The following is a 16,643-nucleotide window of genomic DNA, read 5'->3' on the forward strand; positions in this document are numbered from 1 at the left end:
AGGATAGCCAGGGCTATGCAGAGAAACCCTGTCTCAAAAAAAAAAAAAAAAAAAAAAAAACCTAAGAAACAAAAACCCAAAACCCAAAAAACCCAAAGATGCCGACAGCCAGTAGCTGTGCAGAAGGAACTTAGGTTTGAGGGGCTTGGATGTTGGGGGAGGTACTATGGGGAAGGGGCCATGGGTCAAGAATGTGTTTGTGGCCCCCGGGGCTGCCCAACTAGATTTAAGAGCAGCCCAGACGAAACAGTAATAACCTGGGGCTATGAAAGCAGATTCTAACATGGAGGGTAGATACCTGCCCAGACCTTGTGTTGCTTAAGGCTTATTAAAAATATGAAGGCTGCAGGGACTCAGCAACAGGTGGGGCAGAAACCCTGGCCTGGATTTTAATAATTCAAACACCCACTCTTAGCAAACCGCTGGGTCAGTCATACTTGAACCTCATATTCCTAGGAAGAGTCTAGAAGCTCACAGGTCAGGACAGAAGTGGGCAAGTGGCCAAGTCCCCCAAAGATGTGATTTTCACCACCAGGAAGCTGTCCCTCTGGGTTCCCAGCAGAGCCCTGCTCTGGCCAACCTGCCCTTGGCGGGCAGTGGGCAGACAGCTACAAGCAGGGCGCAGGGACAGAGCCGCCCTTCCTGGAGTCAGTGGTAGCCATGGTGACAGCAGAAGAACCGGCTTCTGAAACAAACACTGAGGAACAGTGGGCACGCGGCCAAGCTTCAACCATCTTTTATTATCCTGTTAAGGCAGGCGGCCCAGGGCTCTAACCAGCTGGACCCACGCAATCCAGGCTGGAGGTGGAAACTCAGTAAAGATTGTCTCTCAAAAAAGCATGAAGGAGATAAATGTACCTGCCTACCTTGTATAAGACAGAACATTCTCCTGTACTGCAGAGAATCATAATCTTTGTGAACTCGGTCCATAAGGAACCACGCCTTGGAGTTAGATCCCCAGTACCCCCCCCACACACACACTCACACACCGTGTGTGGCAGTCTGCTGTGAGGAGACAGTTAACTCCACAGGTACTAGAAAAAACACCCACCCACTTAAAATCAAATCAACCCCATCCCCTGCTTTGCTCAGCCCCAGGCCTGCAGAGCCGGACAAGGCAGGAGAGCGGCCACCAGGCCCTGAGACACCCACGCCCTTTGTGATCAGGAAGCAGAGTGTCAATTGTAAGCCAGATTTCTCAGGACTCAAACACCCAAGGGTTCCTTTCCAGACAAAAGGGCCTTTGAAGCACAGCACACACCCGGACACTGTGTAATCTCTAACTCTAAAGAGCAACCCGCAGCAGGAACAAAACTGGTCAAAAGGTGCCAATCTCTGCTCCAACCCCAGCGCAGCCACAGGACTGAGGAGAGTCCGGGGGTCCCTGAGAAGTAGGCATGCTGAGACAGACAGACAGACAGACAGCCGCCTCGCCAGGCCTGGAGAGTCCAAACCTGTGCCAGTCAACAGGGTCTGCCTGCTAAAGCTGCAGTTCCTGTGGTCTGGCTGGCCAATGATGGGATTCTAGAGATCTATTGTTTCTCCACTCACACAAGGAACCTAAGAACAGGGACATTTCCAGTGACTTCGTAACTGGCAAAAGCTTCAGCGGCAGCATCCGAAGGCCCCGCTGCAGACCGACACTGCCCCGCGGGCTCACAGCTCCTTCCAGTTGATGGGCTTCTTGCCAGACTTCTGGAGCAGTTCGTTGGCTTTAGAAAAGTGTCTACATCCAAAGAACCCCCTGTACACCGACAGCGGGGAGGGATGGGCTGTCTGCAGAACGTGGTGACGCTTCTGGAAAAGGCCAGAGTAGAAAGTGGTCACTCTATGTCCAGACAGCTGTGCACTGCCTGCCCTGCCCACCATCTAAGGTGTATTCACCCCCAGCATTCACAAACCCAGCTCTCACATTACACCGGTGTGTGTGTGTGTGTTCTCATCTTCAAAGCCAGAGATGTGACACACCAGGTTCAATCTGACTGCAGGGTTCCCATGAGTCAGCCTGGCCCCTGGGAGTCCTCCCCTCCCACCCCCCACACCCACACTCCCACCTCTGCCCTAGTCTACACCTACCCACAGCCATCACTACAGACAAACAGTGGCAGCCAGCCGGGAAGCAAGGGCAGGCCGCCTGCGAGGGAGCACTGGGACATCCTCGGCCACAGTGACAGGTAACAGGGTGTGTCAGTGAGTGAAGCAGACAGGGAGAAGATGGAAGTGCTCTCTCTGCCTTCGGGGCTTCCTGCCATTGCTAAGTGCTGACCACACCAAGGCACACTGTGCACCCCGCTGTGTCTGAACCTGCCCAGCAGCTATAATTATAAGCGGAGCCCGGCAGTGCTGCCTGGCTCTCTGTAAGTCAGAAGACACACCCTGTCGATGGCGCTGCCCTTCTTCTGAGCGTAAGAGCCCCAGAGGAGGAAGACGAGGCCGCTCAGGTTCTGGTTTAGCCAGGACACCACGGCGTCTGTGAACTGCTCCCAGCCCCTCTCCTTGTGGGAATTGGCTTGGTGTGCGCGGACAGTGAGGACGGCATTGAGGAGGAGGACACCTGTGTGCAGAGGGAGGAAGGTTGGAGTTCAAACCACCACCAGTCGGTTACAGATGACCACGCTACCCAAACAGACCCAGGGCGGAACTGACATCAGGCCACACACAGCGTTACGACAGGACCCGCAGGGAGGGACCGTGAGCCCCACGTGAGGAGTGACACTGAAGAATCAGAAAAGAAAATGGGCCTCAAAGAGTTGGTGGCAACAAAATCCAACTGTTGGCAGGCGACAACAGACATCAGGAGCAAGCAGAACAGGGGTGGCTGAGGATAACCCAGGTGTGCCAGGCCCCCGGGGTGCCACAGGAAGCCCCCACCCCCAACAGTACAGCCATGCTTTACAAATACAGCAAACGGAACAGGAGCCGGCCGAGCACACCAGCTGTGTCAGAGGACCCGGGTTTAATTGCCAGCTTACAAACTGCCTGTAACTGCAGCTCCAGGAAATGTTCTGTGTCTGCCTTCCACCAAAACCAGGACTCATGTACACGGAAGGGAGGGAGGGAGGGAGGGAGGGAGGGAGGGAGGGAGGGAGGGAGAAGGTACCAGCATTGTTCTCAAATAAGAACAAGCCCAGCCAGCCAGGTTTGGTTACCTTGTCTGGCCCACCCTGACAAATCGCCATGGCCAGGGTGAACAAAACCATCGATGTCTGTGGACAGCTCTTTGAAAATGTTTTCCAAACTGAAAACAAGACCAAAAAAAGCACAGTCAGCCAGAATCCCCAGCAGTCTATCAATTCACGTTTCCAAGGTGGGCTTGATAAGGTTAGAGATATAGAGCCAGCTTGGGAGGGACCAGCAACCGTAGAAACTAACACCACAGCCCTGTCAGGTCAACAGTTACAGACTGGAAATCAGAGCAGCAGCGTGGAGCACTGAAGTGAGCCCAGCAGTCACAACCCACTTTCCAAGTGTATGTATAAAACCCCAGAGCAGGGCCAGTCCTCAGTTACCCAGTCCACACCGACAATGTCACCTATAACCTGCCAGGGCCAGCCTGACTGAGGCCATCTGTAGGGGCGTACCTGGGCGGAGGTGGGACTGGTCGTTGAACGCTGAAGCAGAGCCCGTGAGCTTGGTTAGGGCCGTGATAGGGATCCTGTCCCAGAATGACAACCTTCACCTGTGAAGACAGTCAGACAGCACCATGTTCAGTTCAAAGGAACACTCGGCCGACGTGCAGGCACCGCGGCCCAGCGGCTGCTCAGCTGAGAATGTGTAACAGAGCAGTGGGGGGCACACCAGCACCCCCAGCGACAACCCACCCCTTCCCCGGCCTCCATGCAGTGTAGCATTTCTCAATGCCTATGCAATGAGTCCTTGCAGCATGTGGGCCACATGAGTGCAGCCTGCTACCTTCATTGGTGATCGTCAGACAGCTATACTCTGTGCCTGCGTTCTCTCTGCCCACCACCACTTCCTGGGCTCATCACTGTAAGTCAGTCTAGGCAGTCCACTAGTCTCTCATCACAGCAGAACACCGCTGGGCAAAGGAGGAGCGCCACCTAAGCCTCCCCAGATCGGCACCCGGGTCCTGGTACTCCACAGCACCGAGACAGCGAGGCCAGGTCACAGACGTGGGAGAAGCTGGCAGGCAAGGCGGACTCAAGGGTGTTTTTCTCAGGTGTTGAAAGGTTGACCTCTGGACACAGTCCCTGTTCTTTCTAGCATTATCTCTATGGCTGGCACCCTCTGTCCCCTTCAAATTCTGCTGCAGGCTTTTCCTTTCTGCTCTCGGACTCTGGTGACAGGTCAAGGACAACTGTGGACAGGACACCTGTTTTCCCTGAGCCTGTGTGCTCTCTAACAGAAATCCCTGCCAGACCCTTAGAGACCTGGGTGTCTGAGAACTAAGAACAAGGGCCTCGAGTTCCACTTTCTGAGGTGTGAGCTGTGGGGTCCGCTGAGGGTTGGGTGTGGCTGAGGCGTGGCGGCCTGCTTGCCTGCTCCAGCCCCCAAAGTCAGATACTAACTTGTGAGATCCCCAGGGTCACTAACAACAGAGGAAAGAACCACAAGCCTCAAAATGCTCCAGGCAAGCAGAGGGCACCTGCCCAGTGCAGGGAGACAGGGCTGCGACTGGCCACGGGCTCCACCGGCCCCACAGTGCACACACAAGCAGTCCTACAAGACGGTGACAGCCAGGGGCAAAGCTGGGGTGCAGGACACAGTCCTGCTTAAAGGGCGTCCCCCCCATGTGGCACGTCTACAGTGACACAGGAAAGCTGGCAGAGGCAGCCGATAGATAGGTGAGAGCCTGCAGGGCCACTGGCAGGAGGAGCAGTCAACTCCCAGTGTTCCCCAGAGCACCACGGCAACGCACCTGACAAATATTCCAAAAATAGTTCTGAGCTCACGCACACGCACACAATCGAAGACTAGAATGCTTCCAGTGAGAAGATGAGGACTGCAGAGCTGGGGCTGAGTTAGGGGCACCGGCTGCTCCCGCCCAAGACCTGGGTTCCTTTCCCAGCACCTGCACGGCCCTCTTCTGGCCTCCGCAGGAACTGCATACATGTGCAGCAAAGACACATGCAGGCCAAAGACCAAATCTTTTTTGTTTTGTTTTGTTTTTTTTTTTTTGGTTTTTCGAGACAGGGTTTCTCTGTGTAGCCCTGGCTGTCCGGAAACTCACTCTGTAGACCAGGCTGTCCTCAAACTCAGAAATCCGCCTGCCTCTGCCTCCCAGAGTGCTAGGATTAGCGATGCCAAATCTTTATTATACTTACACACACACACACACACACACCAAAGACAGGAGCTAGAGAGACGGCTCAGTGGCTAGGCATCCTGGCTGTTCTCCCAGAGGACCTGGATTCAATTCCCAGTAGCCATATGGGAACTCACAAGCATCTGTAACTCCCATTCCAGGGACCTGACATCCTCACAGACATAGGCGACCAAATCAGCAACATACGTTAAGAATAAAAGCCAGAGCAAAGTTAAATGCTGAGGAAACAGACGGGCATCGCCCCCACATCCTGCGTAGTGTGTACGGCCATGGTGTGTTGCTTACAGATATAAATTACAGGGCTGAGACGGTTCAGCGGGGAAAGCGGCCTTACTACAAGCCCTGGGACCCAAGCTCTAACCCAGAAGCCACTGGGGCGGAGGGAAAGACACTACACACAGAGAAAATAAATTAAAAAAGAGATAAGGGTAATCCTCCAGTTGGCCTGGGGTGACAAAACACACTCGCGCGCGTGCGCGCGCACACACACACACCATTTACTCTGTACAGTGGTGCTCTAGGGAATGAATGCCCACACCATGTGACATGAGCCAGGACTGATCACTAGGCTCCAATCCCAGCTACTTGTGGGGTGAGGTGGATCATCAAAACCCCAAAACAGCTGGGCGGTGGTGGCACTTGGTAGCACTTTAATCCCAGCACTTGGGAGCAGAGGCAGGCGGATTTCTGAGTTTGAGGCCAGCCTGGTCTACAGAGTTCCAGGGTTACACGTAGAAACCTTGTCTAGAAAAACCAAAACTACCCAAGACTACCAGTATGTGGCCCAATGGCTTGAAGCACAGCAACCAAGACCATGTGTTTGACCCCCTCCCCCAGAGCTGTAAGCAAAACAAAACAAAACAGAAAAACAAACTAAGCCAGAGAGTTTTGTTGTTTTTTGGAGACCCTTTGCTTTGAGACAGGTTTTTTTCTTCTCTGTGTAGCCCTGGCTGTCCTGGAACTCACTCTGCAGACCAAAAACTGCCCTCAAACTCAGAGATCTATGTACCTTTGCTTCTCAAGTGGTGGGATTAAAGGTGTGCACCACCACTACCCACCTAGCTAGACCAGAAATTAAAGATCAACCTGAACCAGAGTATGTTCAACGTATGTAAATTCAACGACTTAGATCTTTCTTCAAATAAAAAAAGCACAGCTCAGGCGTTCCCGGCTCATTCCTAATAGATAAGAGAAACCAGCAGCCACAGAGGGGCGCAGCCCTCGAGCCAGAGGCAGTCCCGGCCCAGATCCAGGCCCCCCAGAGGAAGGCTGCTGGAAGCTGACTATTCAGCCAGAGAGATGCGCCCATTACCAGTTCAAAGACTGCACGAGGAAGACAAAGAAGCCACGACCCGAGAGACAGAGCTAACCTAGGGACTCAAGTCACCCGTGTGGCTGAGGGGCAGCCATTAGGTTGGATGGTCATTCATGGAGGGAGGCCACACAAGCTAGGCAGGCAACCTCAATCTAGCACCTCTGGGCCACCATCCGTCCTAGTGCGTGGAAGAGTGAACTGTCCTTGTTTTTGCCTTCTGTTTTGTAGAATTAGGGTCTCAAGTAGCCCAGGCTGGCCTCCAACCCTTAAGTTCTGAGACTACCAGTACGTGGGACCACAAGGCTTCTCTCTGCCCTTCCCCACAATGTGCACCTTATGAGCAGAAATACCCTCACCTCTCCAGTCCTGTTGCCTACGCTCAATAGACTCAAATAAGCTAGCACTAACATACAACTAAGGGATAATAATGACAGTAATAATGATGATGATAATAATAATAATAAAGTGAACATATAAGCAAATGTGTATGTGGGTTTTCTGTGTTACTGAAACAGCAGTTTTGGTTGAGAATGAACAAGTAAGCCGGGAGGTGGTGGCACACGCCTTTAATCCTAGCACTTGGGAGGCAGAGGCAGGCGGATTTCTGAGTTCGAGGCCAGCCTGGTCTACAGAGTGAGTTCCAGGACAGCCAGGGCTACACAGAGAAACCCTGTCTCGAAAAATCAAAAAAACACCCAAACAAACAAAACAACAAAAAAAAAACAGGTAAAGACACACACAGTGTTTCCGGGATGGTGTTCCAGCAGACACAGTTTTCCACCCCGAAAACAACCAAACCTCAAAACTTCCGTTACGGAATAGCCCAGGCTTATCCGGAACACCATTAGATTCCTCCCTAACCAGACCACAGCGGCGGCTGTACTTACATCACGGATGTCACACATCTGTGTCCAAGTGAACACCTGCTCCGGGGGTGGATAGACCTTGTGGTGTTTCCTCTCTTCAGCAACAAATCCCATTAGCTGGTTTAAAAGAGACAGGAGGCTTAAAAGCTCAGGCTCTGGACACTGTAAGAATTAGCTTTGAAAACCTTTTTGGGTTGGGAGCAGCTTCATTCCTTTCCTCTAGGCTAGGCTAAATTTACATTTCACAGTGACACCCCGCCCCTCTTCTTACTCCGGAGCCCGAGGCAGGGCCTCACTTCCAGATTCTCCCGCCCCTAGCTCTCAAGGGTTGGGATTACAGCCTGAGGCCTCAATCGTCTTTCCTGACTTTTAATAAAAGACCAAAAGGTCCTTTCATTCACTCCGGTTAAAGGTTCACTACCCCAGGGCTTCCTGGTGGGATATCCAGGTGGCTTACAAGGTCAACAAGGCAGCTGGCGCCCAGCCCGCCAACCTGATTTAACCCCACGGACCCACGTGATGGCGAGGTTTACCCCCCTCCCCCGTTGTCCTGTGACCTCCACACTCCCTCCTCCACGTAAAACGAAAACGATGCCACCTTCCAGCACTTAAAACCCAGACACCCCGGCAAGTGTTGCACGGAAACGGAACGGGAGGAGGCTGGACCCACGCCCACCGACCTTGATGAAGTACGGCTTGCCGAACTCGCCGCACAGCTGCTGCTTCCAGCTCTCGCCGAGGCCGGCGGGCACGTTGCGGGCGGCGAGCCTGAGCAGCGCCGCGGCCTTGTTCCTCTGGATGCGGACGAGCTGCTCGGCGCTGAGCGGCGAGGAAGGCGGCGTGGCCTGCTCGGTCTGCTCCACCCGGGCCTTCTTGGCGGGGCTGGCCTGCCAGGAGTCGGGGTCGGGAGTAAGGCTCCGTAGGCGTGCTCCCCGCGGCGCGCGCAGATTCCGTGCCAACCTCAAAGACCGCCGCACGAAGACGCCCATGGTCCAGCCGAGCCCGGACGCGCTACGCCCGCCCACGCACCTACGGTTCCCCCCCCCACCCCCACGCGGGCTTTTCGCGGCAAAACAGCTCCCACCTCTCGCCGCTTCTGACTGGACTGCACGAGGGGCGGGGCGGTCACGCGGCACACCGATTGGCTATGCGGCGGCCGAGCTCCGTCCCATTGGCGAGTGTCTCAGGGTCGCGCGCGCGGCTGTTTTGGACTCCTTTACTAAAGGTGTCTCAGTTTAGCTGATAAGCGGCTGGCGCGGCTCTCCTGCCCGGGACCCCGCCGTACCGCAGTCTCGCGCTGCCCGGTGCTGCCCCGCGCGCTCACCTAAGGCCCTCCACGTGGGCTTTTCGCGGCAAAACAGCTCCCGCCCCTTGCCGCTTCTGATTGGACCGCACGAGGGGCGGGACGGGCACGGTGCACACCGATTGGCTCTGTGGCGGCCGAGCTCCGTCCCCATTAGCGAGTGTCTCGGCATGGCGGCGGCAGACTGCTAGAGGCTGTTTTGAACCCCTAAGGTGTCCCAGCGTGTCTGAGCAGCAGCGGGCGCGGCGCTCCTGACCGAGACCCCGCCGTCCCCCCGGTCCCGCGCTATCCCGCGAGTCTCACCGCTGCATCGCCGCAGTCCTCGGCCGCCACTCCGCTCCCCGGTGCCAGCTCCGGGCTGCGCGTGGTCCGCTTCCCGGTGGGAGTGGGGGAGAAGAAGGAGTATAGGGTCTTCTGGCCGATCATGCCTGCACAGAGCACGGAGCTCCGGGACTCTCGCAGCCGTGCTCACAGTTGGCGCGCAGCCACCCGCGCGGGCTCCTGCTGGGGGCGGGGAGGCTGGTTGGGCAGGGGGTGGTGGGGTCCAGCGCGCATGTGTGGGAGGGTCCGCAGCACCGCCCCTTGATGGGTGGGGCTTACGAGGTGTGCGAGCCTGCAGTTTACCTGCCCTTGCTCTAAAGAGGAGTTTTCCCCAGGTCTTACTGATCAGGAGCGCAAGGCCCACCTTGGCTACACAGGTGGTTACCTACTTGCCTCTCCCCTGCTGTCCCGTTAAAGTAGTGGATAGCCCCGGTCTTGTATTTTGATGTTAATTCCACTCCTGGGAGAGGCTACAGACGAGGAGTTAATCACGTTTACAGGGGCCTTGTGACCCTTCTCCCCACCTTAACTTTTCAAATAAAGGCTAGAGCCCATGATTGGGCAGGAGGAGGGAAGGCGGAGCCGAAAGGAATTTGGGAGAGATGAGAAGATCTTATGCGGTGTTATTTTGTCCCTTACCTAGAAAGCTTCTATGCTGACTTAGGATTCTTCCCTGTAAGGTCCTCTGCCCTACTCCCCAGTCTGTCACCCTGCTCACAACTTCCATGTTGTACAATGTTATCTTGTTTATTACATCACTCCTTTTTTGTTTCCAAAATACACTGTGGGTGAGACAGGGTGTGCCCTGTTGGTGTGTGGCAGAGTCCAGTGCTTTTAGGAGAGAGTTGCACTTTGCCTAGTTCCGGCTGCTCCAATGGGCAGCAGTTCATAGAGACATAAAACACTTTCCCTCTGGTCGGGCCATTTCCTCAATGAAGTAAAGTCAGCATTCACAGAAAAGGTTGAGCGTGACTATTTATGGTGTTTTTTCCCCGTGCCACAGGGAGCAAGAAATGACTGTCACAGGTCTTTCCATACTGACAATGAAACAAGAAAAGCAGGTACAAATGTCCTATAGTTTATACATACTATATACACATAATGGCTGTACTTGAAGCTACAGATTTAAAAAAACACGGTTATATCTAAAAGCATTGTGCTTGCCGGGTGGTAGTGGCACACACCTTTGATCCCAGCACTTGGGAGGCAGAGGCGGGCGGATTTCCGAGAGGCCAGCCTGGTCTACAGAGTGAGTTCCGGGACAGCCAGGGCTACACAGAGAAACCCTGTCTCGAAAAACAAAACGAAGCATTGTGCTTACAGAAAGAAGCCAAAGGCCATACAGCATATAACTCATCACAGTTATTCGGAATTGTGGAGAAGAGCAGGAGCCTCTGACAAAGCAGGCAGGGCCATTAAGTCGACACCTAAGGGAGGATTCTGTGGGGTGGTGTAATTGCTCCCCATATCGACTGTAGTGGTCAGACAATGCTGTGGCTTTGTGGGGAGTGCAGGTTCATACACTGCCCCCCACCCGGACAACCCCAGGACCCTTGGGGCTGGCCTCAGCCTGCTGAGCCATCAGGCGAAGGCAACATCCTGCAATGCGCAGGGAGGCCGGCAGGGGATGCTGTGCCCGGAAGTTCCGCGCAGGAGGGAGGGGCCGGGTGAGGGCGTCTGGGTCTGCGGAGCTGCGTGTGTGCAGAGACCAGACTAGGGTCAACGCTCCCGGCTCTCCCGTGGAGAACGGCTGCTCCCCCGTGCCAGCCTCTACCCCGCGGGGCGAAGGGTAGAGGCACCCTGCTTTTCTGGGTAACTGGGCGAGCCTCCTGCCTCTCTGCGCTTGCGTCTTCCCATGTGTAAAGCCTGGGGATTTGGACAGCCGTTTGCAGCCAAAGCTCTCGAATTCCGAAGAGAACCGGTCTTTAAAAGTACTCCATTCCAGGCGGACCTGGGGATGCGCGCCCGGGATCCCTGCAGATGGGCGCTTGGGGTCTGATGAGGGCGCTTAGTTCAGGTCAGCTTGTGCTAGGAAGACTTAAACAGCAGACCAGAGGGGTTTGCAAGCTCCCCGCAAGGCTGATGCCCGCCACACACCTCCTAGGATTTTTAATGCGCTCTCTTTCCTTTATAGGACGTGTCTGAGCCGTGCGGGGGCGGCGGGATGGACAAGTTCCTGGTGAGGCCAGACCCGGGCGATCTCCAGAGGGGAGGGGAGCAGCCCGCCCCGACGGGAGGAGCCTCGGACGACCTGCAGAACCCCGACTGGCGACACTTTCGCGCAGAAGGTCTGAACTGCGATTACACTGTTCTGTTCAGCAAAGCCGAGGCAGACAATATTTTCCAAGAGTTGGAGCAAGAAGTGGAGTATTTTACCGGTAGGCGGAGGTCTTAACGTGTGTTAAGCTTGTGCGATGACAGAATGAACCTCATTGGGAGAAGCGTGAATCTCATTGGAGAAGCGTGAAACTCAGGCTGTGACAGGTTAGGTCGTGGTTTGGGTTATGAATTGTCTAGGAAGTCTAGAACGAAATTATATGGCTACTGATTGGAATTACCTGGGAAGTTGAAAAAAAACGACAAAAAAGCAAAACAAACCCCAAACGGAACAATTCTGGGTTCTTTGTGATACCGAGTCAGAATAGCTGGAGGGGCAGCTTCCGCCTCAGTGCTTTTACCAGTCAAGACCCCAGCATTGTCAAAACAAACGAGCAAACACACGTGTGCATGTGCAGCCAAGTTCTGCTTGGTCTATAGAAGAGACTGCAATAGCCAGGTAGTTTCTCCCTCAAAGGCTGTTTAATCTGAATGCCTGCTGCCACTCAGAACTCTGATGCCCCACCCCCACCCTCCCAGTCCAGCGTCCTAGGAGTTGCAGGTGGTGCTGATACTGTTGTCTGGAGACTGCTTCTTGGGAAGCTGTGATGGGCAGGCAGGGTCGGTACCAGCCTGAGCTGTGATAAGTCCATCTTTCAGTAATTCACACAGCTGACCAAATCATCCAACCCTGAGGACTTCACTATGTATGTCAGAGCTGTCTCTGCTCCCACTTAAGGCAATGAACATAAAAACTGAAGCCAGGGTATGGTGTATGTACTTGTAGAACTTCAGAACTTGGGGGGTGGAGGCTGGAGGATCAGGAGTACAAGGTCATCCTCAGCCAAGTTCAAGGCCAGCCTGGGCTGCATGAGACTTTGTCTTTCAAAGACCATAATTAAATAAATGTATTTGGTAGCTCACAGTTAAGACTAGATGCTGTTGTCTGGCGGAGGTGGTGCACGCCTTTAATCCCAGCACTTGGGAGGCCAAGGCAGGCTGATCTCTGAGTTCAAGGCCAGCCTGGTCTACAGAGTGAGTTCCAGGACAGCCAGGGCTACACAGAGAAACTGTCTTGAGAAAAAAAAAAAAGACTAGATGCTGTTCCAAGTGACCCGGTTTGGGTCCGAGCACCTACATGGCAGCCCACAACCCCTGTAACTCCAGTTCCAGGTACGAGGACACCCTCTTCCAGCCTTAAAGGGTACCAAACATACTGAGGCCGGCAAAATAAAATATATAAATACATAAAATAAAACAAATTTTAAAAAAGGAAGGGGAGAAGATGGCCTCAGGTACCTTCTCATAGACAAGTAGTTGGGTTTTGGACCAGGGAAAATGAGAGAGGTGCATGTTTTACATATCAAAGCAGACCCGGCCTCCAGGTTCTCCCAGCATCCCCCCAGTCCTTCCTGGCACACCCTGCCCCCAACCCTGAACTTTCCAGCCTGGGCTGAGCCGCCCTTCCCCCAGAGGCTCTTCCCAGTGTAGCCCAGACATTTGGTCTCTTCTTTCTCTTCTCTCTGCGCTCAGAGCCCCTTCTGTTTCTCTTCCCCTCCCCCATGGTGACTTCCCTGGCCTCTGTCCTTGGGGCCAGTGAACTCACTCCAATGAACCTGCATTTGGTATAATCTAATCTGTTTTAGCTGGGCGGTGGTGGCGCATGCCTGTAATCCCAGCACTCTGGGAGGCTGAGGCAGGCGGATTTCTGAGTTCAAGGCCAGCCTGGTCTACAGAGTGAGTTCCGGGACAGCCAGGGCTACACAGAGAAACCCTGTCTCAAAAACAAAACAAAACAAACAAACAAAAAAAAAAACAAAAAAAAAATTACATAAAAAAATGTCTTGAATTGGCTCATTTCAGCAGTGACAGAGAAACAGCCCATCCCAAATCACCCATGGTTTTGTTTTCTTTTTAACAACTTCATACATGTATATGATGTGTTTCGGTGGTTGTCACACACGCCTGATTCTGTCACCCCTACTCTTGCAGAAGCCCTTTGTCCTAAGCCCTGTCATGCTTTCATGTTGTTTTTTGTGGCCTGCTGGTCTTAATGCTAGTGAGTACACATGCCTCATGTGTCTGCACAGTGTGTGTACATGCCTCATGTGTCTGCACAGTGTGTGTACATGCCTCATGTGTCTGCACATAGTGTGTCCACATCTCGTGTCTGCACATAGTGTGTCTACATGCCTCATGTGTCTGCACAGTGTGTGTACATGCCTCATGTATCTGCACAAAGTGTGTGTACATGCCTCATGTATCTGCACAAAGTGTGTGTACATGCCTCATGTGTCTGCACATAGTGGGTCTACATGCCTTATATATCTGCCCTTAGTGTGTCTAAGTCTCGTGTGTCTGCACTTGGGGAGGCCACAGAGCTGTGTTGTGGATTCTCAGTATACTCACCTGCATTCCTTCTGCCCCTCACAATAAAGCCCAGCTGGAGACCTCTTCCTCACTTTCTGAGACAGAGTCTCTCCTGAGACTGGAACTTGCAGATCCAGCTACGCCAGCTGGCCTGGCCGTGAGCCCCAGCAATGCCTTGTGGCAGGCACTTTACCAACTGAGCCATCTGACTCTCGTTCTTTGAGACATGATAGTGTGGAACTTATGTTCTGTCTACTTCAGCACCAGAGTGAGGTGACGAGGTCACAGGGGTGCGCCATCATGCCCTTTCATGAATTCCTGGGACAAGCCACGGTGATTTAGGTTAAGAGGTCCCCAACAGGGCGTTATGCGACGTGAGCAGATTGAATGCAGAGCGAGTGACTGTATGGGCTCAGCGGTCTGAGACCGAGGGTCACGGATGGATGGCACTCCCATTCCACCTTCGCAGGTGCGCTTGCCAAGGTCCAGGTGTTTGGAAAGTGGCACAGCGTCCCCAGGAAGCAGGCGACCTATGGAGACGCTGGCCTCACGTACACGTTTTCTGGTCTTACCCTGACACCAAAGCCCTGGATTCCGGTTCTAGAACGTGTTCGAGATCGAGTCTGCAGGGTGACAGGACAGACCTTCAACTTCGTGCTTGTGAACAGGTAACACTTCCTCCGAGGGAAACTGCGCTCATTGGGGCAGCCCTTCTGTAGTACACCTGGCTCGAGAGGTGGGCGTGCGGCCCTTGCAGAGAGCCCGAGTTCAGTCCTGGTCCTGGCTCCAGCAGATCCAACACCTCTGGCCTCTGTGAACGCCTGTACTCACATGTGTGAACTCCATGAGTACCTCTGCTCACATACATTAACACACACACACACACACACACAAACACATGTCTGTACCGACATGCATGACCAGGCTGGCCTCGAACTCAGAAATCCACCTGCCTCTGCCTCCCAGAGTGCTGGGATTACAGGCGTGCGCCACCTCCGCCCGGCATCTTTTTCTTTTTAAAGAGAGGAGTTTCCACCAAGCTTGAATGTAGATGTGAGAGGGGTTTAGCTGGGAAGTTTAACATGCTGACTCGATTGGGGACAGGGCTGGAGTACTTTGCTGTGTACCAGAATGCTCAGCGTGCCCCTAACCCCTACCCTGCAGTTCCATTATAGCAACCAACAGTGCGTCTTGACGGCAGATTCAGCCTGCTCCGAGGCCTGACCTAAAGGGGAAGCCATTTCACAACAGGTGGCAAGAGGCAGGCTCCTCCAGGCTGGGGTGGCTGACCTGGTCACTAGCTAGAGAGATGGTGATAACCAGTGTTTAGAGCAGAGCCGAGCCGAGGGGGATCACGGTGTGAGTGGAGCGGAAGTCCCTTTCATGCCACTGTTGATGGGAGGTGGAGGGTGTGTGTGTGGAGGGAGGGGTGGGCTGCAGGGTGGGGGGGGTGGGATTGGTGAGCTATGTGGGAAGAGTCTGACAGGTTTTTCATCCGTGAACCGTGAACCTGGCGACTGGAAGGCATGGCTCCGTGACATGTGAGGTCTGTCTGCGCGTATTACCAGAAGTAACTTATTAAATGTTTTATGGCCGTGAGGGATGGAGGCTTGCTTACTATCTCAAGGCAGGGCTTCTCTGTGTAGCCTTGGCTGTCCTGGAAGTCACTTTGTAGACCAGGCTAGCCTCGAACTCAGAAATCCGCCTGCCTCTCAAGTGCTGGGATTACAGGCGTGCGCCACCACCGCCTGGCTTTGCTTACTGTCTTAAGAGGGTGACACCCTGATCATCCTGGCAGGGGGAACAGACAGGCATGGCACTGGTACCGTGTCGGCAGGCAAGAATAAGCAACAGACAGACAGACAGACAGACAGGGCCTAGTGAAGAGCTCTTGAAACCTCAAAGCCCAACCACAACACCCATTCCAATAAGGCCACACCTCCTGGTTGGTCCCAGCTAGTTCCACTGGGGACCACGTGTGCAAACATGAGCCTGCAGGGGCCCTTCTCATTCTAAGCAGCACACCCAGCAGACACTGGCTCAGCAGGCTGGGCTCAGAGGCCTCCCAGGCTTGGAAGGTACGTGTGTGTGTGTGTGTGTGTGTGTGTGTGTGTGTGTGTGTGTGTGTGTGTGTGGCCCCCGTGGTACCGCTTCAGGCTGCAGGAGGGTGAGGCAGCTGCAGCATCAGTAGCTGAGGGAGAGTGTTTCCTCTGAATCAATGGTTTGCCCACTGCAGGTACAAAGATGGCTGCGACCACATCGGGGAGCACAGAGACGACGAGAGAGAACTAGCCCCGGGGAGCCCCATCGCCTCTGTCTCTTTTGGTGCTTGCCGAGACTTCCTCTTCCGGCACAAAGACTCTCGAGGGAAGAGGCCCCGGAGGACGGTGGAGGTGGTCAGGCTGCAGCTGGCCCACGGAAGCCTGCTGATGATGAACCACCCCACCAACGCCCACTGGTACCACAGTCTCCCCGTCCGCAAGAGGGTCCTGGCTCCTCGGGTCAACTTGACTTTTCGGAAAATTTTACCCACTAAGAAATAAAACATGCCTGTATTTATTATTTGTGTGTGTTTGTGTGCGTGTGTGCGCGCGCGTGCTCATGTGCACAGGGAGGCCAGAGGTGCCGGATCACCTGGTACTATAGTTACGGGTGGTTGAGGGCTGCTCAGAACAGGTACTAATTGCGGAGACAAGTCTGTCCAGCCCCTAAAGCCCATTTTTAATAGTCTGTACTCTGTGTTTTCTCTTTTTGCTGGAAGGACTTGGTGTTTGCTTTACCATAGAGAATTCAGAAGGTTATAAAATCCTAGGCAGCACCAGGAGGAGGGTGCCATGTAACACCCACAATAAAGACCACTAGTCA

At 54.0% G+C, this 16,643-nt stretch overlaps 2 protein-coding genes across 6 annotated transcripts; one reads left to right on the top strand and one right to left on the bottom strand.

The window, feature by feature from the left end:
- Nucleotides 1-720: 720 nt before the first annotated feature.
- Ung (uracil DNA glycosylase) lies at nucleotides 721-9,305 on the bottom strand. Its single transcript, XM_052169157.1, has 7 exons — nucleotides 9,075-9,305; nucleotides 8,149-8,355; nucleotides 7,490-7,585; nucleotides 3,582-3,679; nucleotides 3,150-3,238; nucleotides 2,376-2,554; nucleotides 721-1,797 (listed from the first exon to the last, which is right to left on the bottom strand). Exons 1-7 carry the CDS (start codon nucleotides 9,195-9,197, stop codon nucleotides 1,657-1,659), a joined length of 933 nt encoding a protein of 310 aa, XP_052025117.1. The 5' UTR covers nucleotides 9,198-9,305; the 3' UTR covers nucleotides 721-1,656.
- Nucleotides 9,306-10,077: 772 nt separating this feature from the next.
- Nucleotides 10,078-16,337, top strand: Alkbh2 (alkB homolog 2, alpha-ketoglutarate dependent dioxygenase). Of its 5 annotated transcripts, none has more exons than XM_052169163.1 (4): nucleotides 10,078-10,153; nucleotides 11,227-11,380; nucleotides 14,248-14,446; nucleotides 16,015-16,337. In XM_052169163.1, the coding sequence occupies exons 1-4, from the start codon at nucleotides 10,106-10,108 to the stop codon at nucleotides 16,319-16,321; spliced, it is 708 nt and encodes a 235-aa protein (XP_052025123.1). In that variant the 5' UTR covers nucleotides 10,078-10,105; the 3' UTR covers nucleotides 16,322-16,337. The 5 variants fall into 5 exon arrangements, with proteins under 5 accessions (XP_052025123.1, XP_052025118.1, XP_052025120.1 ...); XM_052169158.1 differs by having other exon boundaries at nucleotides 10,079-10,153; nucleotides 11,227-11,470; XM_052169160.1 differs by lacking the exon at nucleotides 10,078-10,153 and adding an exon at nucleotides 10,752-10,904 and having other exon boundaries at nucleotides 11,227-11,470.
- The last annotated feature ends 306 nt before the right edge of the window (nucleotides 16,338-16,643 follow it).

Source organism: Apodemus sylvaticus, chromosome 22, assembly GCF_947179515.1.
Source record: "Apodemus sylvaticus chromosome 22, mApoSyl1.1, whole genome shotgun sequence".
Lineage (NCBI taxonomy): Eukaryota > Metazoa > Chordata > Mammalia > Rodentia > Muridae > Apodemus > Apodemus sylvaticus.

Excerpts from the sequence above, each read along its gene's own strand:
- Alkbh2 (XM_052169158.1), top strand. The coding sequence starts at position 10,106 with ATGACTGTCACAGGTCTTTCCATACTGACAATGAAACAAGAAAAGCAG. Across the intron at positions 11,471-14,247 it reads AGAAGTGGAGTATTTTACCG|GTGCGCTTGCCAAGGTCCAG; the intron begins GTAGGCGGAGGT and ends CCACCTTCGCAG. Across the intron at positions 14,447-16,014 it reads AACTTCGTGCTTGTGAACAG|GTACAAAGATGGCTGCGACC; the intron begins GTAACACTTCCT and ends TGCCCACTGCAG.
- Ung (XM_052169157.1), bottom strand. The coding sequence starts at position 9,197 with ATGATCGGCCAGAAGACCCTATACTCCTTCTTCTCCCCCACTCCCACC. Across the intron at positions 7,586-8,148 it reads GCAAGCCGTACTTCATCAAG|CTAATGGGATTTGTTGCTGA; the intron begins GTCGGTGGGCGT and ends CTTTTAAACCAG. Across the intron at positions 3,680-7,489 it reads AGATGTGTGACATCCGTGAT|GTGAAGGTTGTCATTCTGGG; the intron begins GTAAGTACAGCC and ends CTGTCTTCACAG.